Source organism: Ichthyophthirius multifiliis, assembly GCF_000220395.1.
Source record: "Ichthyophthirius multifiliis unplaced genomic scaffold scaff_1120509251136, whole genome shotgun sequence".
NCBI lineage: Eukaryota > Ciliophora > Oligohymenophorea > Hymenostomatida > Ichthyophthirius > Ichthyophthirius multifiliis.
In genome coordinates, this window is record NW_004086170.1 from 37,326 (window position 1) to 53,491 (window position 16,166).

Genomic DNA, 16,166 nt, shown 5'->3' on the forward strand with positions numbered 1-16,166 from the left:
AAGTAAATACATATTTATTTATTTTAATTTTTTTTCTTAAGGAGATTAAATTTAAGCTGCTTTTAAAGCTTTATTCACTTCAATCCCTATTGAAAATATTACTATTAATGAACAAAAAATAATCCTTTTTCAATTCTTGTTGATGGAAAAATTTTAAATAATCTTAAGAAAATTACTATTGAACCTGTAAAAGACTTAAAAAACCCGGATTTAGTTTTAAGTGTTCCAATTATGACTTTCTTACCATTAAAACTATGAAAAATAAATAATTTATATATAATATAATTAAAATGTATATTAAAAATATATTATTTTTTTATCAAAAGATAATAATAATATATTTGTCTATAAAAATATTTAAATTAAAAAAAATATATTTAATTATTAAATACAAATTATAATTAGTTTTTTTATTTATAAAATTAATTTATTTTGTTTGCAATTTGATTAAAATATATATTTTTAAAATAAATTCAATAATTAATATAAATAATTAATTTATTAGCAGAATCGTACGATTATGATTTATTTTCAGAAAAACAGATAATAAAACAAAAAATAAATAATTATTTATATATATTAATATATATGTTGCCCTTTTAAAAAAAATAACAATTAATTAACTAAAATTTATATATAAATATATATATATATATATATATATATATATATATCTAAAATATTTTTGTTTTTATTATTATATGCAAACATTAAATTATAATTAATTGATTTATATTTAATTAAAATATATAATTATATTCTTTTTAAAAATTATTTTTATTATAAATAGTTCATAAAATTTTTATTTTATAATTTTTTTAATTTCTATTTTTTTAAATATTTTTTTAAAGTGTTTAGATATTTTTTAAATTAAATTTACATATAAATATAAAGTATTATTTTAAATATAAAAATTTATTTAAAATAAAAATATTTATTTTAAAAATAACATATAGCAAATTTATTAAAAAAACATATAGAGTATTTTTTACAATAAATTATTTAAAAAAAATGTTTAGAATATATTAAAACTTTTTTAAAATAAAGGTAAATATAAAATTATAAACAACAAAAAAATTAGTAAAAAATAAAACAAAAAAATTTAAAATTAATTGTAGATAGTGATACTTATTATGTTTATATGAATATAAATATTAAATTTCAATATAAAGATATTTAATATTTTTTTTTAAAAAAATATGAATTTTCTATGAAAAGAAAAAAAAAATTCAAAAAGAATGCAAATTATAGATAATAGTAAAAAATAAGTTAAAATTAAATATTTTTTTCAAATAAAAATATACAACTAATATTATAAGTTTTATTATTATAATAAATATTTTATTTGAAAAAGATTATTTTTAAAAATATTATAATGAAATTATAATAACAAATAAATAATTATAAAATAAAAATTGTATATAGAAATAAATATATATATATATATATACATATATATATATATATATATATATATATATATATATATATATAAATAATAAAATTATGATTTAACTTTATAATCCCATATCTAAGCAAATAATTTGTATGTTCTAAATTAAGCTTTTTATTATTCATAAATTTTAAACAGTAATAAAAAGATTAAATTTTGATTTCAAGTATTTATTTTTATAAACAAAATATATATATATATATATATATATATATATATATATATATATATATATATATATATTGTAATTTTTTATAGCCTTTTAATATTTTTTTTAATTTTAATTAAGTTAATCAATAAATTTATTCATTATTGTAAAATAGGTTTAAAGCTAAATACAATTTATTAATTAATTTTGAATGATTATATTTAAAAATATTAAAGATTTAGATATACATATGTATTTTAAATTATATAAATTATTACTTGTTCATAATTTTTTATTTCACTTGTTTTTATTATTTTATTTTCTCTGTATTTATTTTATATACTTAATTTAAAGAAAAGGAGAAAAAAATGGTATCCGCCTTTTTAAATGTATTCAAAAAAATTACAGAAAAAATAAAAAAACTTAAAATATAAATATTTATAAAATTGAATTTCGGCTGATTAATTTTAAGTTTTTTGAAATTTTTATTTTTAAAAGATAATTTAAAATAATACATTTCATATATAATAAATAAGTAAAATATCTTTAAATTTGAAAAACTAAAATGTATAAAATATGTAATTAATGATTCTAAAAATATACTAGTTTTATAAAAAATATTATTTTTGATAAATATAGTTTTTCTTTTTATTATTAGAATATTATTTAATTATAAATCTTCACATATTTGCTCCTTTTTTTAATTTAAACTGTTTATAAGCAAAATAACATTAAGTAAGCTTACAATCTTTAAATTAAAATACATTGGATTCATTAATTTCTTTTAAAATAATAGTTATTTCTTCACTATGATCTCCAAAGTTTTTATTTTATATTTCCTTTATTTCTTTCTCACTCATTTATTATTCTACAAAATACATTAATACTTCTTCATCTGAACCTCCTGGGCTACTATAAAATGATCCCAAAAAATTCAAATTTTCTTCCTTTACAATAATTCCAGTTTCTTCTTGTAATTCTTTTGCTGCTACTCCTATAAAATTTCCATTTTCATCTATCATTCCTGCTGGAACTTCAAGCATCCACTATCCAGCTGGTACTCTAAATTATCTTGTTAAAGCAATAAATTTTTAATTTATTATTACTAATACAGCAACAGATTTTCCTCTTAAAAATACAAAGCCTTTTTTCTTTAAATATATAATTAAATTTATTTATATACCAGGAAGTCTTGTTTTCAAAGTTTTTGTATATACTTCGATTATTAAATCTACAAATCCTACATTTTGACCAAACATAAATACATAATCAATTTTAATTTAATTTATATTTATTTAATCTTTTTCAAATGATTCAATATATTCTATAAATTTTTTACTTTTTATTACTTTCTCAAAAATTTCTTAACTTACATTTTGATTTTTTGTTGTTATTTTTAATGCATCTTCAAGTTTCATTTATTTTCTGATTATTTTACAAAATTTATATATTACTTTATAAAGATTTATCAATTTTTTCGATTTTTAATTATGGCTTAAAATATATTAATATCTTTTATAAGAAAATATTTATATTTATTATAATATTTTTATTTTATAAATACTTTTTATTTTCTTATAAATATTATCATTTGCTTTTTTAATATTATTATTGCATTTATTAATTTTTTTTAAATTTTAGAAATTACTAAATAATTAGTAAATATAACTTTTAAAAATGTTTTTATAATTTTTTTGTAACTTTTATATAAATAAAGAATCTAAAAAAAATGGCAAGATATTTTTTTTATTTACTTTTTATATTATTAATTATTTATTATATAATTTAAAGAAAGAATAAAAAAACAACATATTAGTCTAAAAAGTAATATATTTAATCAAATTAAAAAATCGTAAATTTATTTATGTAATTTAAATAAAGAAAAATTATTATATATATTTTACTTTATAAATATCATAATTAAATATATTCATATTTGTATCTACTTTATTAAAATATAAAAAAAAATCAATAATTTAAATTAATAATAGTAAAAATTAATTTATTATAAAAACAAAAATTTTATTTACACTAAAAAATACATAAAAATAATCTATAATCTATCAAATAAAAATTTTAAAATAAAAATCCATAAAAAAAATCCTAAATGAATTATTTAAGAGAGATAGTTTCAGGTCCTAAAAATAGGTATAAAGAAGACGGTTATAATTTAGACTTAACATATATTTGTCCAAGATTAATAGCAATGTCATTTCCTGCTTCAGGAATAGAAACTTTATATAGAAATAGTATTGATAAAGTATATTTATTGTAAAAAAATAAAATAAAAAAAATAACTTAAAAATATAAATCGCATTTATAGTATTTGAATTCAAAAAAATTTTAGTTATATATAAAAATAAATTTATTATACCAAAATAGGTTTCAAAAATGATAAAATAACATCATGAAAATAGTTATTATATATTTAATGTATCAGGACGAAAATATGACTATTAAAAGTTCGAAGGAAGGGTAAAAAAATATTTAAATAAATAAATAAATAAATAAATAAATAAATAAATAAATAAATAAATAAATAAATAAATAAATATTATTAATTTTTATATATATATATTAATATAAATATATATATTTTTATACATATTATAAATTATAAATATATTTATTTATATATATACATTATAATTTATAATTAATAATATATATATATCATTATTTATACATTTTTATAAATAAATTTAATTATTTTTTTTATTTATAAAAAGGTTAAAGATTACGAATGGGAAGATCATCATTCCCCTCCTATTAACACTTTATTTATTATTTGTAATGAAATACATTATTTTTTGATGTAAAATGATTAAAATGTTGTAATTATTCATTGTCTTGCCGGTAAAGGAAGAACTGGTACTATCATTTGTTGTTATTTATTATTTAGTGGAAGAATGTAAAATCCATAAGAAGCTTTAGCTTATTATGCTAAAAAAAGATTTTATAAAGAAGGTTTAGGTGTTAATTAACCTTGCCAAATAAGATATGTATATTATTTCCATTAAGTATTTAGTGAACAAGATGTTTATCCTAAAATAAAATATATTAAAAGCATAGAATTATTTGGAAAGCCTAAATACAATGATGATGGATGTAAACCTTTCTTTGAATTCTTTTATGTCTAAAATAAATAATTAATTTTTACTACTAAAAAAAGTTATTCTGATTAAGAAAAATTTACAGAAAATAGTAGTTAATTGAAAATAGAATTTAAAGAATAATTTTTTTTTTGCGGAGATGTTTTGCTAAAAATGCATAATAATGGTTTTTTTATTTTTATTATTATTTTATCTTTTTATTTTAAGGTCCTTTTAAAAATAAGAAAATGATCAGGGCTTCATTTAGTACTGCTTTTATCCCTGAAAATAAGTTAACTAATTATTTTTATAAAAATTTATAATTTTCTAGTATATATTAATTGAAACTTTCTGAATTGTCACCAAGTTAATTATTGAAGGATTAAAAGTATCCTAAAGACTTTATGATTAGGGTTTTTTTTATATCTGTTTATTTTTTAATAAATTTTTAAGATTATATTTGATTCTATTTGTGAGTGCAACTTTTTTAATTATTAAGAAAAAAAGTGCAAAGTTTGCTTTAATTTATTTGAGAAAGAATAAAATACATGGGATTAAATATATTCAATTTTAAAAGTATTTTTTTTTTAAATAGTTATATTAACGAAAAAATAAAAGAGTTATTAAAGGTTAGATAAATAAAAATAAAGTCTTCTTTTATTTAAAGATTAAAAATATGATGATGTTGATTAAATATTGGATGAAGAGAAAGAAAAACTTTGTAAACAATAAAAAACATTTAATATATAAAATAAATAAAGAGTAAAAAGGTATATAATTGTGTCCTTTTTAAATGAGAGATAGAAAAAGCAAATTTAATGAATATATTTATGAATAGTTTATGCAATAATATAATAATAATATGAAAGGATCCAATGAAAATTTAGAATAAGAAGGTAAAATTTTAGAATAATCAAGTTCAGATGAAAGTAATGATGATATGTCATTACAATCAGAAAGAAAAAGAGCAAATGTTGTACCAATTTTTAATTTTAAAATTTCATTTAAGGAAGAAGAAAAACAAAATAGTTGATACTTTACTATTTATTTTATTTTATTTTATTTTGTTTTATTTAGTATAAATAAATTTTGCCAATTTTTTTAATCTAGTCTTTATTATAATAAATGCTAAAATAAATAATTGAAGGTTATTTATATTATATTTATAATAATAAATCAGAATATAAGTATTAAGATTTTAATATATTTATTGTAAAAATTTAATAATAATAATATATTCAATACCAATAATATTTTAATTTTTATATATCATTTATTTATTATTGGATATAAAAGTTTGATTTATTAATTTAAAGTTATTTAAAAAATTCAAAAGTTAAACTTTTATAAAAAAAATAAAATATTACATAAAATAATTAAATAATAATATTTTTTTAAAAACTATTATATCTTTGAGACATATATTATTTATTTATTTAGTAAATTAATTGTTATAAATTATTTGAGACCAAACTTTTTTATTTTTTTATTTTATTATTTTTACTTTATTGATGCTTTATATATTTTATTATAAATTTTGTGTATAAAAAACAATGAAAATTATTTAAAAGTAATTGTCAAGTTTAAAGAAAAATCATATAGAAATAATAAATATAGTAGTAAAAAAGGATAAATTTGTATATTACTATGTGTGCACTTAATAATTTATTATGAGAAGATTAAATTTTAAAAAATTTAAAAGTTAACTTTTTTGTAATTTATTATTTAATTTTTACAATTAATTAATAAAATATGAAATTTTAAACTGATTTTTCAGCTCAAAAAATGTATTTAGATCAATACATTTATAATTAATAAATAAATAATTTCTATTCGATTTCAAATATAATTATAATTAAATCATAAACTTTTTTCAAAAATAATTCCTTTTAAATATTCAAACAATTTAAAATACCCTATATAATTATAAGTAATATTATTTTAATATATTAACCTAAACATAATGCACTTAGGAGATAACTTTTACAATATTTTTTTGTAAATTAAATTATTAACAACAAAATGATTAAAAAATAAACAGAAAATTATTTCTAAATAATTCTGTTAATTTTCTAAATATATAATTTCAAAATATTAAAAATAAAAAATTAATATAGAGAAAGATGTAATAATTGTTTAAATAAATATTTTAAAGAAATTTCAATATTTCCAAATAAATTAAAATTAAAAAAGTTGTAATTAAGGAGAGAGAAGAAGATATATAAATTATAATAGTGAAAAATTGTTTTTTATTGCTATATAATTAAAGTAAAGAAATGAATTCAAATGAAAATGCATTAAAAAATAGATTTACATTCTTATTAGCAGATTTTGCAAAAAATATAAGGTAATTAATGATTAAGAGTTTAAACAATAGAAAGACTAAAATTAAGCTGAAAAAAATTAAATTTCTTTCTCGATTTTTTTATCTCTTTTAAAAAATAATATAATAGATCTTTTAAATTAGTAAGTAATAATATATATAGATAAAAAGGAATTAAAGAAACTATTTTATTTTTTAAAAAATAAAAAGCGCATAAAATCATTATTTTTTTTATATTAATTTTGATATTATATTTTATAATATAAATTCTATTCTAAAATACGATGATAATAAAAAAAATTAAATTCTTTTTTTACTTAATATAAATTCAAATAATTATTTTATAAGCCTTTACTTTTAAAGGTTTTTTATGTCAATTATTATATTTTATTGAAAAAATAATTAATAAAAAATATACATTCATAAAATAAAACTGATTTGATTCAACAATCTAAAAATAAAGATAAAATTTAAATATAAAATTATATTAATAAAAAAAAGAAATCAATATTATTAATTAATTAAAAGTAAAAGTATTAATTCTTAAAAAATAATAATAAATAAAAATATTCAGAAAGATTTTTAGAAAAAAAAAAATGGGCAAAACAAAATAAGCGAAATAAAAAATAAATACATTATCACAAAAATAAAAAGATTAAGAAAATTTTTCAGAAAAAATTTGTCATTTTATAGGTGATCATTTACAAGCTCCATAATTTTTAAAGGATAATAAATATATTAAATAAGGATATAGAATAAATTTCAAATCAACAAGGGAAATTCTAAAGAGCTTTTTTATGATCCATAATGAATCAATAAATATTTGGACGCATTTTTTAGGCGTGATAACTTTAATTTTTTTAACCTTTTTTTTATTAACTTAATATAATCATAGTATAGACTTACAATAATGGAAATAAAGAATGATTTAAAATGTGAATAATCAATTAGAGCCAATATACAAATAAATGAAAGAAATGGATGAAGCATTTAATGAATAAATGAACGAAAGTATAGCAATAATGTAGAAAAATTATAATTCAATAGAAGAAAGTATAATATAAGAGATCAATATTTTTAAAGATTAAATAACTCCTTTTAATATATAAGAAATAGGTGTTAAACTTTAAAAATTTACTGGGAGTATGGAAAGAGGATTTTTTGAAAAGTATAAAGATGAATTAATTGGGAAAATTGAAAACTTAAGATATGAGCTAATTTAATAAATTGATTCTCATCAATTTGATTGGATTGATTTTTATATGGATGATTATATAAATAAAAATGAATTTTTAATTGAAAAAAGTAATACACATGTAGTTTCTAGATGGCCGATATTCGTATTTTTACTTTCAGCGATTCTTTGTTTACTTTTTTCAACTCTTTTCCATCTTTTTTATTGTAAAAATCCAAAGTATTTTTAATTTTTTTTAAGGTTGGATTTTGCAGGGGTTAGCCTTTTAGTCAGCGGGAGTACATTTCCTCCTTTTTATTATGGATTTTATTGTAATTTCTATTTAGCATATTTTTATTTAAGTTTAGTTACAATTGTTTCAGCATTTGTTTTTTTAGTTTCTATATAAGAATTTATTAATAAACCTGAATATTTTGCATTTAGATCGTTTATTTAAGGCTTACTTGGATTTTTTTCATCTATCCCAATCGGACATTTGATATATTTGGAAGTTTTTAAAGAAAATAATAATGATACCTATTCTACTGCTAATAGCATTGGGTATTATCTTGTTGTTTGTTTTTGTTATTTGATTGGCTTGATTATTTTTGCTTTGAGATGTCCGGAAAGATATAAGCCTGGACATTTTGATATTTGTGGTGCTAGTCATTAATTATGGCATGTGATGGTTCTAATAGGTATAGGATTAACTTATGTTGCATCGATTATTAATTTCTATACAAGAAAAATAAATATCTGTAAAGATGGGTTTTGATTTAGATAGAAAAAAATTTTTATCAATAATTTTTTTTTTATAACTTATTTTTTTGCAAATTAATTTAGTTTTTATTTATTAATTAATTAATTTACATGAAGATATGAAATTTTATGCCCAATTTTATTTTAATTTAACTTTATTATCAATATTAAATATATTTTTTAGGCTAAAGTTAAACAAAGTACTTATTCGGAATATTTTTTCAAAATTTATTTTGAGGAAGAAAGTATTCTGAGAGTATAAAACTATTTAGATAAGTTAAAATAAATAAAATAATAATATATTTTTATATTTATATTAATTTTTAAAATAATATAAATATTTTTATTTTACATTATTTTTTTTTTAAATATAATTTATATCAAAATAGTTAAAAAATAGATAATAGAAAATAATTTGAATATTTCTATAAATAAAAGGGTCAACCTATTTAAATATAAAATTAATTTTAAATAATTATAGAAAAAAAATTTTGTCGATAATTATTCAAAATTTTTACATTAATTTTATTAAATATTACTAATATTTTAGTTTATATATATAATAAATGCTTAAAATAATTAATATAAATATGTAATATAGACTTATCTATAAAAAAAAGCAATAAAAAATAATAATATTAAAATATATAATATAAAATAATATGTATAATTTAATAATTATTACTTTTAAATTTTATTTATTATGATAAATTATGATAATATAAAAAAAAATACAAGAGAAATTAAATTAATTATTAACATTATTTATTAAAATAATTAATTTAGTTGAAAATTTAAGAAATTATTTTATGAATTAGACATTTTTTTATATATCTATAAAAACAAAATTTAATATTAAAATAAAAATACTAATTTATTAAAAAATAAATAAATCATGTAAATTTATAAATAAAATTATATGTAAAATAAAATTAATTAGTTCAAAAATAAATAGTATTTATTTAAATAGAAAATAAAAAAGCATTAAAATATTATAAATATATCAAATATTTAAATATACAAATATTTTTTTAACAAAAAAACCTAAAATAATTCTTAAAAATAAATAAGAATTACTAAATTTTACTAATTCAAAAAAATAAAATGTAAGCTTTAGGGCAATTAATAATTTAAAAAAGAAAGTATGTTCCTGAATAATAACTATTAAAATTAAAAGAACAATATTAAAATTAAAAAAAATAATAAGAAGAAGATATTTAAGTAAAAATACTAAAAATAAATAAAAAATATTAGATAAATAAATATAAAATTTAAAAAATAGTATATTTTAAAATAACTTTCTCTTCCTCAAAAATCCAGAATATAATCAGATGCTGACAATTTTATTAAAATATTTAGTTAGTTATAATTTATTAAAGAATATACACATGAATATAAACATCAGATTCTTAGACAACTATTTATTAATGGAAAATTAAGAACGTATACAATGCATGAACTTATATCTAAAAAAAATCAACAAAATAAATAATTTATGCTTATTTTGGAAGGATAAATATCTCTATTTTTAGAATATGAATAAAAATTGGTATTTGTAAAAAAATTATATCCAGGAGAAACAATAGAAACAGCAACATTATGCGAAAATATGGAGTACCTAATGACTACTTAATGCATTTCTGAAAAAGTCGAAATTTTAACTTTAGAAGAACCATATTTTAAAAAAATTTTAGGTAAAATTGAAACAGAGAAATACGAAAATGATTTTAATTTCATTAAAAGTATAAAGATTTTCGAATAATGGCCAAAAAAGAATCTTATAAAACTAATTATGTGTATAAATAACTTTCATGTATCTAAATAATAAGTTATTTATTAAGAAGGTTAGGCTTCTCATGCAATGTTTATTGTAAAATAAGGAGAATTCGCAGTATACTAATTTAAAATAATATATAAATTATATTAATAAATATATATATATAAAAAATAAGGAATATAAAAAAATGCCTCCTTGGAAAAGCAATGAAGTAAAAATAGAAAATCAATAAAAAGCAAAGGAAAAAATCTTATAAGAAAAATTTATAAATGTATTGATAAAAAATCCAATTGAATATAATTCTAAATAAGTCGGTATCATAGGCGCTTTTTAATGCTTCGGATAAAATGAATTAATTTAGAGAAATTTAAGACAAACAAGTGTTATTTGCAAATCTTAAACTGGAGAATTGATGTAAATTAAAGGAAACTATCTATTAATTTTAGTTTAGGAAAATGCCTCTTTGAAATTAGATTTAATAAAGAAAGTTATGCTTAATTAAAAAGCATTATAAGTAAAAAAAAGTTTAGGTAAACTTTCATTTGTTAAAGAAGACTTAATTAATACTTATCATAATAATAGCTAAAATTTAGACTAAATTTAAAAATATAAAATTTTTAAATAAGCCTAAATTTAATAATTAGTTGATAGTTAATAAGGATTTTGCAAAAATTTAAGGCATACATTTAGTTTTATTCCTAAAAGCATACAAAAAATAGAAACTAATAATTAAAATTTATCTCATAATAATATCATTTCTTTACATAGCATGCCTTTTTTAAATGATGTTATGAATTCAAATGACATAAATCATAATAAACAAAGAAAATCTTTGAAATAAATTAAATCTAGAAGCAGTATAAAGTTTTTTTTTAAAAAAAGTCAGGATTTTAAATTACCTTTAATTAACTGAAGAATATTAATATTTATTTATTATTTAAAAATTTAAATAATATATTTGTATATTTTTTTATATACATTACTTGTTTATAGATTTTTTTATTTTTTAAGTAATTTTTTTTAAAAGCTCAACGAGTTTTTAAAAAACAATTACATCTCAAATAAAAAAATTTATGAATAATTAATATTATTTATAAATTAAGATATTAAAATAAATTTATTTACTTTTTTTTTTAAACTAATTTTTTATGGTATTTAAATAAGCAAAATTAAAATAAAATTTATAATAAAAAGCAAATAAAATGAATGAAAAATAAATAATTGCATAGAAACTAAAGGAAGAGTATTTTTAAAAGCTTTAAAAGACCATAAATCTATCATTAAATAAAATAATATAGGAAAATTTGTAAGAAAAAACATAAAAAATAACAAATTTATTAAGAAAAAACTAAATTAAAATCTTAAAAAATAAAAAATAAAATTTTAATCCTATAGAAAATGCAATTATGAAAGAATAAATTAAAAAAATAAGTAAATAAGAAGAAGAATATTAATAAAAACTTTAAACAATAAAAAATTAAAAAGAGGATTTAAAAATGTAATAAAAAGCTTAGGAAAACCCTTTATAAAATTAAAATATTTTTTAACATCCAGTATTAAAATTTTATTTGGAAGACGAAGAAACTCGCAAAACCAAATAAGCTGCAAATTTTGCTCTGTAAATGTAAAAAGAAAGACATGAATTAGAATTAAAAATTAAGCAGAGATAATAATAATAAGAAGAAAAACAAAGAAATATACTTAGAATGAAACTTATTCAAGAAAAAAAAGTAAAAGAAAAAGAAGAAATAGATAAAGAAGAAATTTTTAAAAAAAAAATTATGGAAATTGAGTAAAGAAAAAAATAAAGAATCTAACAACTCAAATTGTTTGAAGAATAATATATGAATAAAATCAAATAGAAACTCCATTTTAAAAAACCATTATTTATAAGATACCAAAAAAACTATCAGAAAGAGTAATAAAAACTTTTAATGAAAACCATTTAAAAGAAAAAACAGAAAATAGAAAAAATTGATTTCGGTTAATTCGAAAAAAAATATTAAGAGACTTTAAATTCATTAAAAAAAGAGAAGAAAATTATATTTCCTAAAATAAATAAAACAAAAATACTAAAAAATTAATCTTTTATAAGTTTAAAAGGGACAAATAAAACTTAAGATAATTTTTTAATATAAAAATCTAAATCAGAGCTTCGTAAAAAATTTAGCGAAAGCATCAGAAAGTATTAAACTATAAAGCAATCATAAGAAAAAGAAGTACTGATTTAAATTAATAAAGACAAATAATAAAATCCTAATAAATATATTTTATTATTAAGAAAAAAACGGATAATGAGAGAATAGAAAAATTAAAGAATCGCAAAAGTTCTATGCCTTAAATAAACTAAGAAGAAAAATCGATTTTTTTAGGTGAAAAATCAAACTTTTTTTAACCAAAATAACCTGTAGAAAGGCGTTTATTAGGTATTTCTTATTTAGAAAGTTTTAAAAATTAAAACAAAAACAATAATAAAGAAATTAAGTCTAATTTCGCATAGGAAAAATATGAAAAAGAAGAAGAAAAAGTTATTTAAAAACCAAAAAAATAAGATTTTTCAAAATAAATAAGTGAAAAATATAAATTAAAAGAAAGAGTAAATGATTTCTAAAGTGCAGAAAAACTTCCATTTTATGAAAAAAAAGAATTTTTAGAGAAAAATGGTAAAAAATTTGAAGAAAATATATAAAGAAAGTTAACTTTAATTAGAAATTATAACTAAAATAGTTTAACAACTTAGGAATCTAAATAAAGAACAGAATTAAACGAGGAATATTTTAATGCAATTTAAACCAAATTTGCTTATTTGGACATGTATTTAAAATGAAAAATAATAATAAAATATATATATAATTTTATATATTATAAAAATTATATATATTCATTCATTTTTTCTAATCTTTATCATCTTTTTTCTTTTCAGGTTTTTAATCTTAAACCATTTTGAGTAAATCATCAATAAATTCTTGATTTTCTAAAAGATTTTTTTAAATTTAAGCTGAAGAATCAGCTCCTTCTCCTTTGTATTTTTCATCCTCTTTTTTGTTTTCTTAATTTGCTAATGGATTTGGTTTCATTGATTCTTCCATTGCTTTCCTTAATAACTCTTCTTCATCTTCCATATCACCTCCTTCTTCAGCTAATAAGTGTCTTTCTTCTTCCATTTAATTATTATTTTATACTATATTCTTTTCTTCTAATTATTATTAAGGTTACTATTATTATTATTGTTATTATTCTTATTCTCTTCTTCTTTTTTCTTCATCTAATGATTATTTAATTGCCATCGCTAATTCAGGATCTTTTTCAGGATCAACCCCACCATATTCATCAAATTAACCAGGAGCAACTCCTTACTCGCCTTAAACTCCTCCTTAAGAAGAAACATGAACATTCAAAATAGGAGAGGAAATCAAAATATCAGTAATGTTTTGTCCACTTTCTACATTTAAAAAATGAGATGTATCACCTGAATTTACTGTTTCAATGAATTTTTGCAATTTTTAAACTTAGTTTTCATTGTTTTAGTACATATTTATTACATCTACACTCACTTTATTTTTTTTTAATTATTTTGCAATATCATTTAATTATTTTTCTTCTTCTTATATCTAATTTTTATTTTATATATTTAATATGTTTAATTATTTTACTGGTGATGATATGAAAACAATAATTCTTTACCTTTAATTCTTATTTTGCCTATGTTTTAATGCTAGCTAAGATATTGCTAAGGCATTCAAAAAGTGTGGCTTTTCCCCTTTTAATTATATTCCATATAGCTTTCCAAGTATTATCTCTTACTCTTTATTTGGAGTTACAAGTACTTCAACTTATTAACCGCCCATAGTCATTATTCCTACTGAATTTTCTTGATTTAGTTACTGCTTAGAACTTATTATTATAGGAATTGTGTCCGTTTGAGCTTCGAAACGGTTTGGAGGATAATCACCGTTTCTTGCATATTCGGTATTATCAAGAACTACTACACAAGCTTCTAATGTCATTTTTTTTTGAAAATTAATAATTTTTTTAATTTAATTTATTTGTTTATTTTTTTTAGAATAGGGAATATATAATAAATATTATTATTTCGTATTCTCAGTTTAAAAAAATCTTTATTTTTTTTTATTTTTTAAAATACTATTAATTTTTTTTTATAATTTTTAGAAAAGAAATATTTTTTAAATATAAAACTCTTTTATATAAAAAAAATATAGAATAATAAAAAACAAAAAATTGATAATAATAAATAATCATTTAACATATTTAGTAAAAATAATAATTTATTTATTATTAATAAATAAAATAAGCATTTTTCAACCTTGTAAATTTTAAAGTATAAAAAAAATATACATAATAACTAAATATTTTTGTTTAAGTAAACTAATTAAAAAATACCATATTATATTTAAATTTAAAAGCTTTAAATCTCTTTAAAGTCAATAATATTTTATTACATAGTCTGATGTATTTTTAGATAAAAATTTATCAGAAAAACACTTAAAATTTTACAAATAATTATCATATTATTAATTTAAGAGACTTAAAATTAAAAAACTAGCAAATTCTTATTAAAACCTTCCAATTTTTCATTCTCTAACTTAGATTTTATAGATTAAACGTGATTTCATTCTAAATAATTATTATTAGATCATTTTAAATGTACATAACATAAGGAATTTGTTTTATTATTTAATTTTCTACTTTTAGATTATTTACCAAAAATTATTAATTTTCTAATCAACTATCTTTTAATTTAAGGTTTGAATATATTTTTATAATACTTTATTTTTCTCTTTTTTGAGCGTCATATATTATTTATTTTATTTTTTATGAGATATTTATTATTATTTGTAAATATAATTTATATTTTTATAATCCATCAATAATTATTTTATTTATTATTAAATTAAATAATTAAATTATATTTCTATAGATATACTCGTGAATTTAGTGAAAATTAAATATGATTTTTTAATTTTAAACATAATGTTTCATTAAAAAAATTGATTTTGTAATTTTAATTTATTTTTAATCAAAAGTTTATAAAAAAGAAAGAAATTTTTATTACCATTAAATTAGAATAATTTACTGAAATTTTAAAATTTATCCTATAGTTTTTTTTGGAATTTTTTTTAGTTACTTAAAAAAAAATATATAAATTAAAAATGGAATTTTAAAATTATCAATTAATAATAATAATAATAATAATAATAATAATAATAATAATAATAATAATAATAATAATAATTAAATAATTTATATATTTAGATTATATAAAATTCTATTGTATTTCAATTTTGTTATTTTTTACTTAATTTTTATTCAATTTTTTTATATCTTAAGATATAACTTTTAATTAATTTTATATTTAAATTTAATTTATTTTAAATATCTCGCCACTTAAAATTATAAATTTATTTATAATTTTATTATA

At 16.1% G+C, this 16,166-nt stretch overlaps 5 protein-coding genes across 5 annotated transcripts in view, besides 28 other annotated features; 2 read left to right on the top strand and 3 right to left on the bottom strand. All coding sequences in view use genetic code 6, as the record gives it.

Annotated features, from left to right (window-relative positions):
• Positions 1-1,453, bottom strand: part of IMG5_147100 (hypothetical protein) — a gene marked incomplete at both ends in the record, with an annotated part of 2,063 nt that extends 610 nt beyond the window's left edge. The window contains 2 exons of the mRNA XM_004031055.1: positions 542-760; positions 1,308-1,453. Coding sequence (XP_004031103.1) covers positions 542-760; positions 1,308-1,453 — 365 coding nt within the window. The remainder of the gene's footprint in view (positions 1-541; positions 761-1,307) is intronic.
• Positions 627-674: a microsatellite.
• Positions 632-674: a microsatellite.
• Positions 800-849: a microsatellite.
• Positions 884-954: a microsatellite.
• Positions 1,322-1,374: a microsatellite.
• Positions 1,432-1,494: a microsatellite.
• A 146-nt stretch (positions 1,495-1,640) lies between these two features.
• Positions 1,641-1,696: a microsatellite.
• Positions 1,697-2,193: 497 nt separating this feature from the next.
• Positions 2,194-2,235: a microsatellite.
• A 46-nt stretch (positions 2,236-2,281) lies between these two features.
• IMG5_147110 (nudix family protein, putative) lies at positions 2,282-2,976 on the bottom strand (the record flags this gene model as incomplete). Its single annotated transcript, XM_004031056.1, has 3 exons — positions 2,282-2,311; positions 2,366-2,752; positions 2,941-2,976. 3 exons carry the CDS (start codon positions 2,974-2,976, stop codon positions 2,282-2,284), a joined length of 453 nt encoding a protein of 150 aa, XP_004031104.1.
• Positions 2,977-3,029: 53 nt separating this feature from the next.
• Positions 3,030-3,070: a microsatellite.
• A 28-nt stretch (positions 3,071-3,098) lies between these two features.
• Positions 3,099-3,145: a microsatellite.
• Positions 3,126-3,187: a microsatellite.
• Positions 3,177-3,226: a microsatellite.
• Positions 3,227-3,636: 410 nt separating this feature from the next.
• On the top strand, positions 3,637-4,971 carry IMG5_147120 (phosphatidylinositol- -trisphosphate 3-phosphatase, putative). Its single transcript, XM_004031057.1, has 3 exons — positions 3,637-3,861; positions 3,984-4,076; positions 4,331-4,971. The coding sequence occupies exons 1-3, from the start codon at positions 3,709-3,711 to the stop codon at positions 4,943-4,945; spliced, it is 861 nt and encodes a 286-aa protein (XP_004031105.1). The 5' UTR covers positions 3,637-3,708; the 3' UTR covers positions 4,946-4,971.
• Positions 4,090-4,155: a microsatellite.
• Positions 4,093-4,227: a microsatellite.
• Positions 4,145-4,197: a microsatellite.
• Positions 4,149-4,257: a microsatellite.
• Positions 4,167-4,275: a microsatellite.
• A 765-nt stretch (positions 4,972-5,736) lies between the features above and the next one.
• Positions 5,737-5,768: a microsatellite.
• A 401-nt stretch (positions 5,769-6,169) lies between these two features.
• Positions 6,170-6,203: a microsatellite.
• A 1,409-nt stretch (positions 6,204-7,612) lies between these two features.
• Positions 7,613-8,965, top strand: IMG5_147130 (hypothetical protein; the record flags this gene model as incomplete). The annotated part of the gene is made up of 2 exons (XM_004031058.1): positions 7,613-8,027; positions 8,172-8,965. 2 exons carry the CDS (start codon positions 7,613-7,615, stop codon positions 8,963-8,965), a joined length of 1,209 nt encoding a protein of 402 aa, XP_004031106.1.
• Positions 8,966-8,981: 16 nt separating this feature from the next.
• Positions 8,982-9,019: a microsatellite.
• Positions 9,020-9,236: 217 nt separating this feature from the next.
• Positions 9,237-9,311: a microsatellite.
• Positions 9,312-9,570: 259 nt separating this feature from the next.
• Positions 9,571-9,612: a microsatellite.
• Positions 9,572-9,613: a microsatellite.
• Positions 9,614-9,936: 323 nt separating this feature from the next.
• Positions 9,937-9,978: a microsatellite.
• A 127-nt stretch (positions 9,979-10,105) lies between these two features.
• Positions 10,106-10,154: a microsatellite.
• Positions 10,155-13,534: 3,380 nt separating this feature from the next.
• Positions 13,535-14,723, bottom strand: IMG5_147140 (hypothetical protein; the record flags this gene model as incomplete). The annotated part of the gene is made up of 3 exons (XM_004031059.1): positions 13,535-14,337; positions 14,411-14,486; positions 14,531-14,723. Coding segments are annotated over 3 exons (993 nt in total), but the record flags the coding sequence as incomplete, so codon positions are not given.
• Positions 14,724-14,831: 108 nt separating this feature from the next.
• Positions 14,832-14,887: a microsatellite.
• A 1,032-nt stretch (positions 14,888-15,919) lies between these two features.
• Positions 15,920-15,980: a microsatellite.
• Positions 15,981-16,146: 166 nt separating this feature from the next.
• Positions 16,147-16,166: part of a microsatellite that runs on past the window's edge.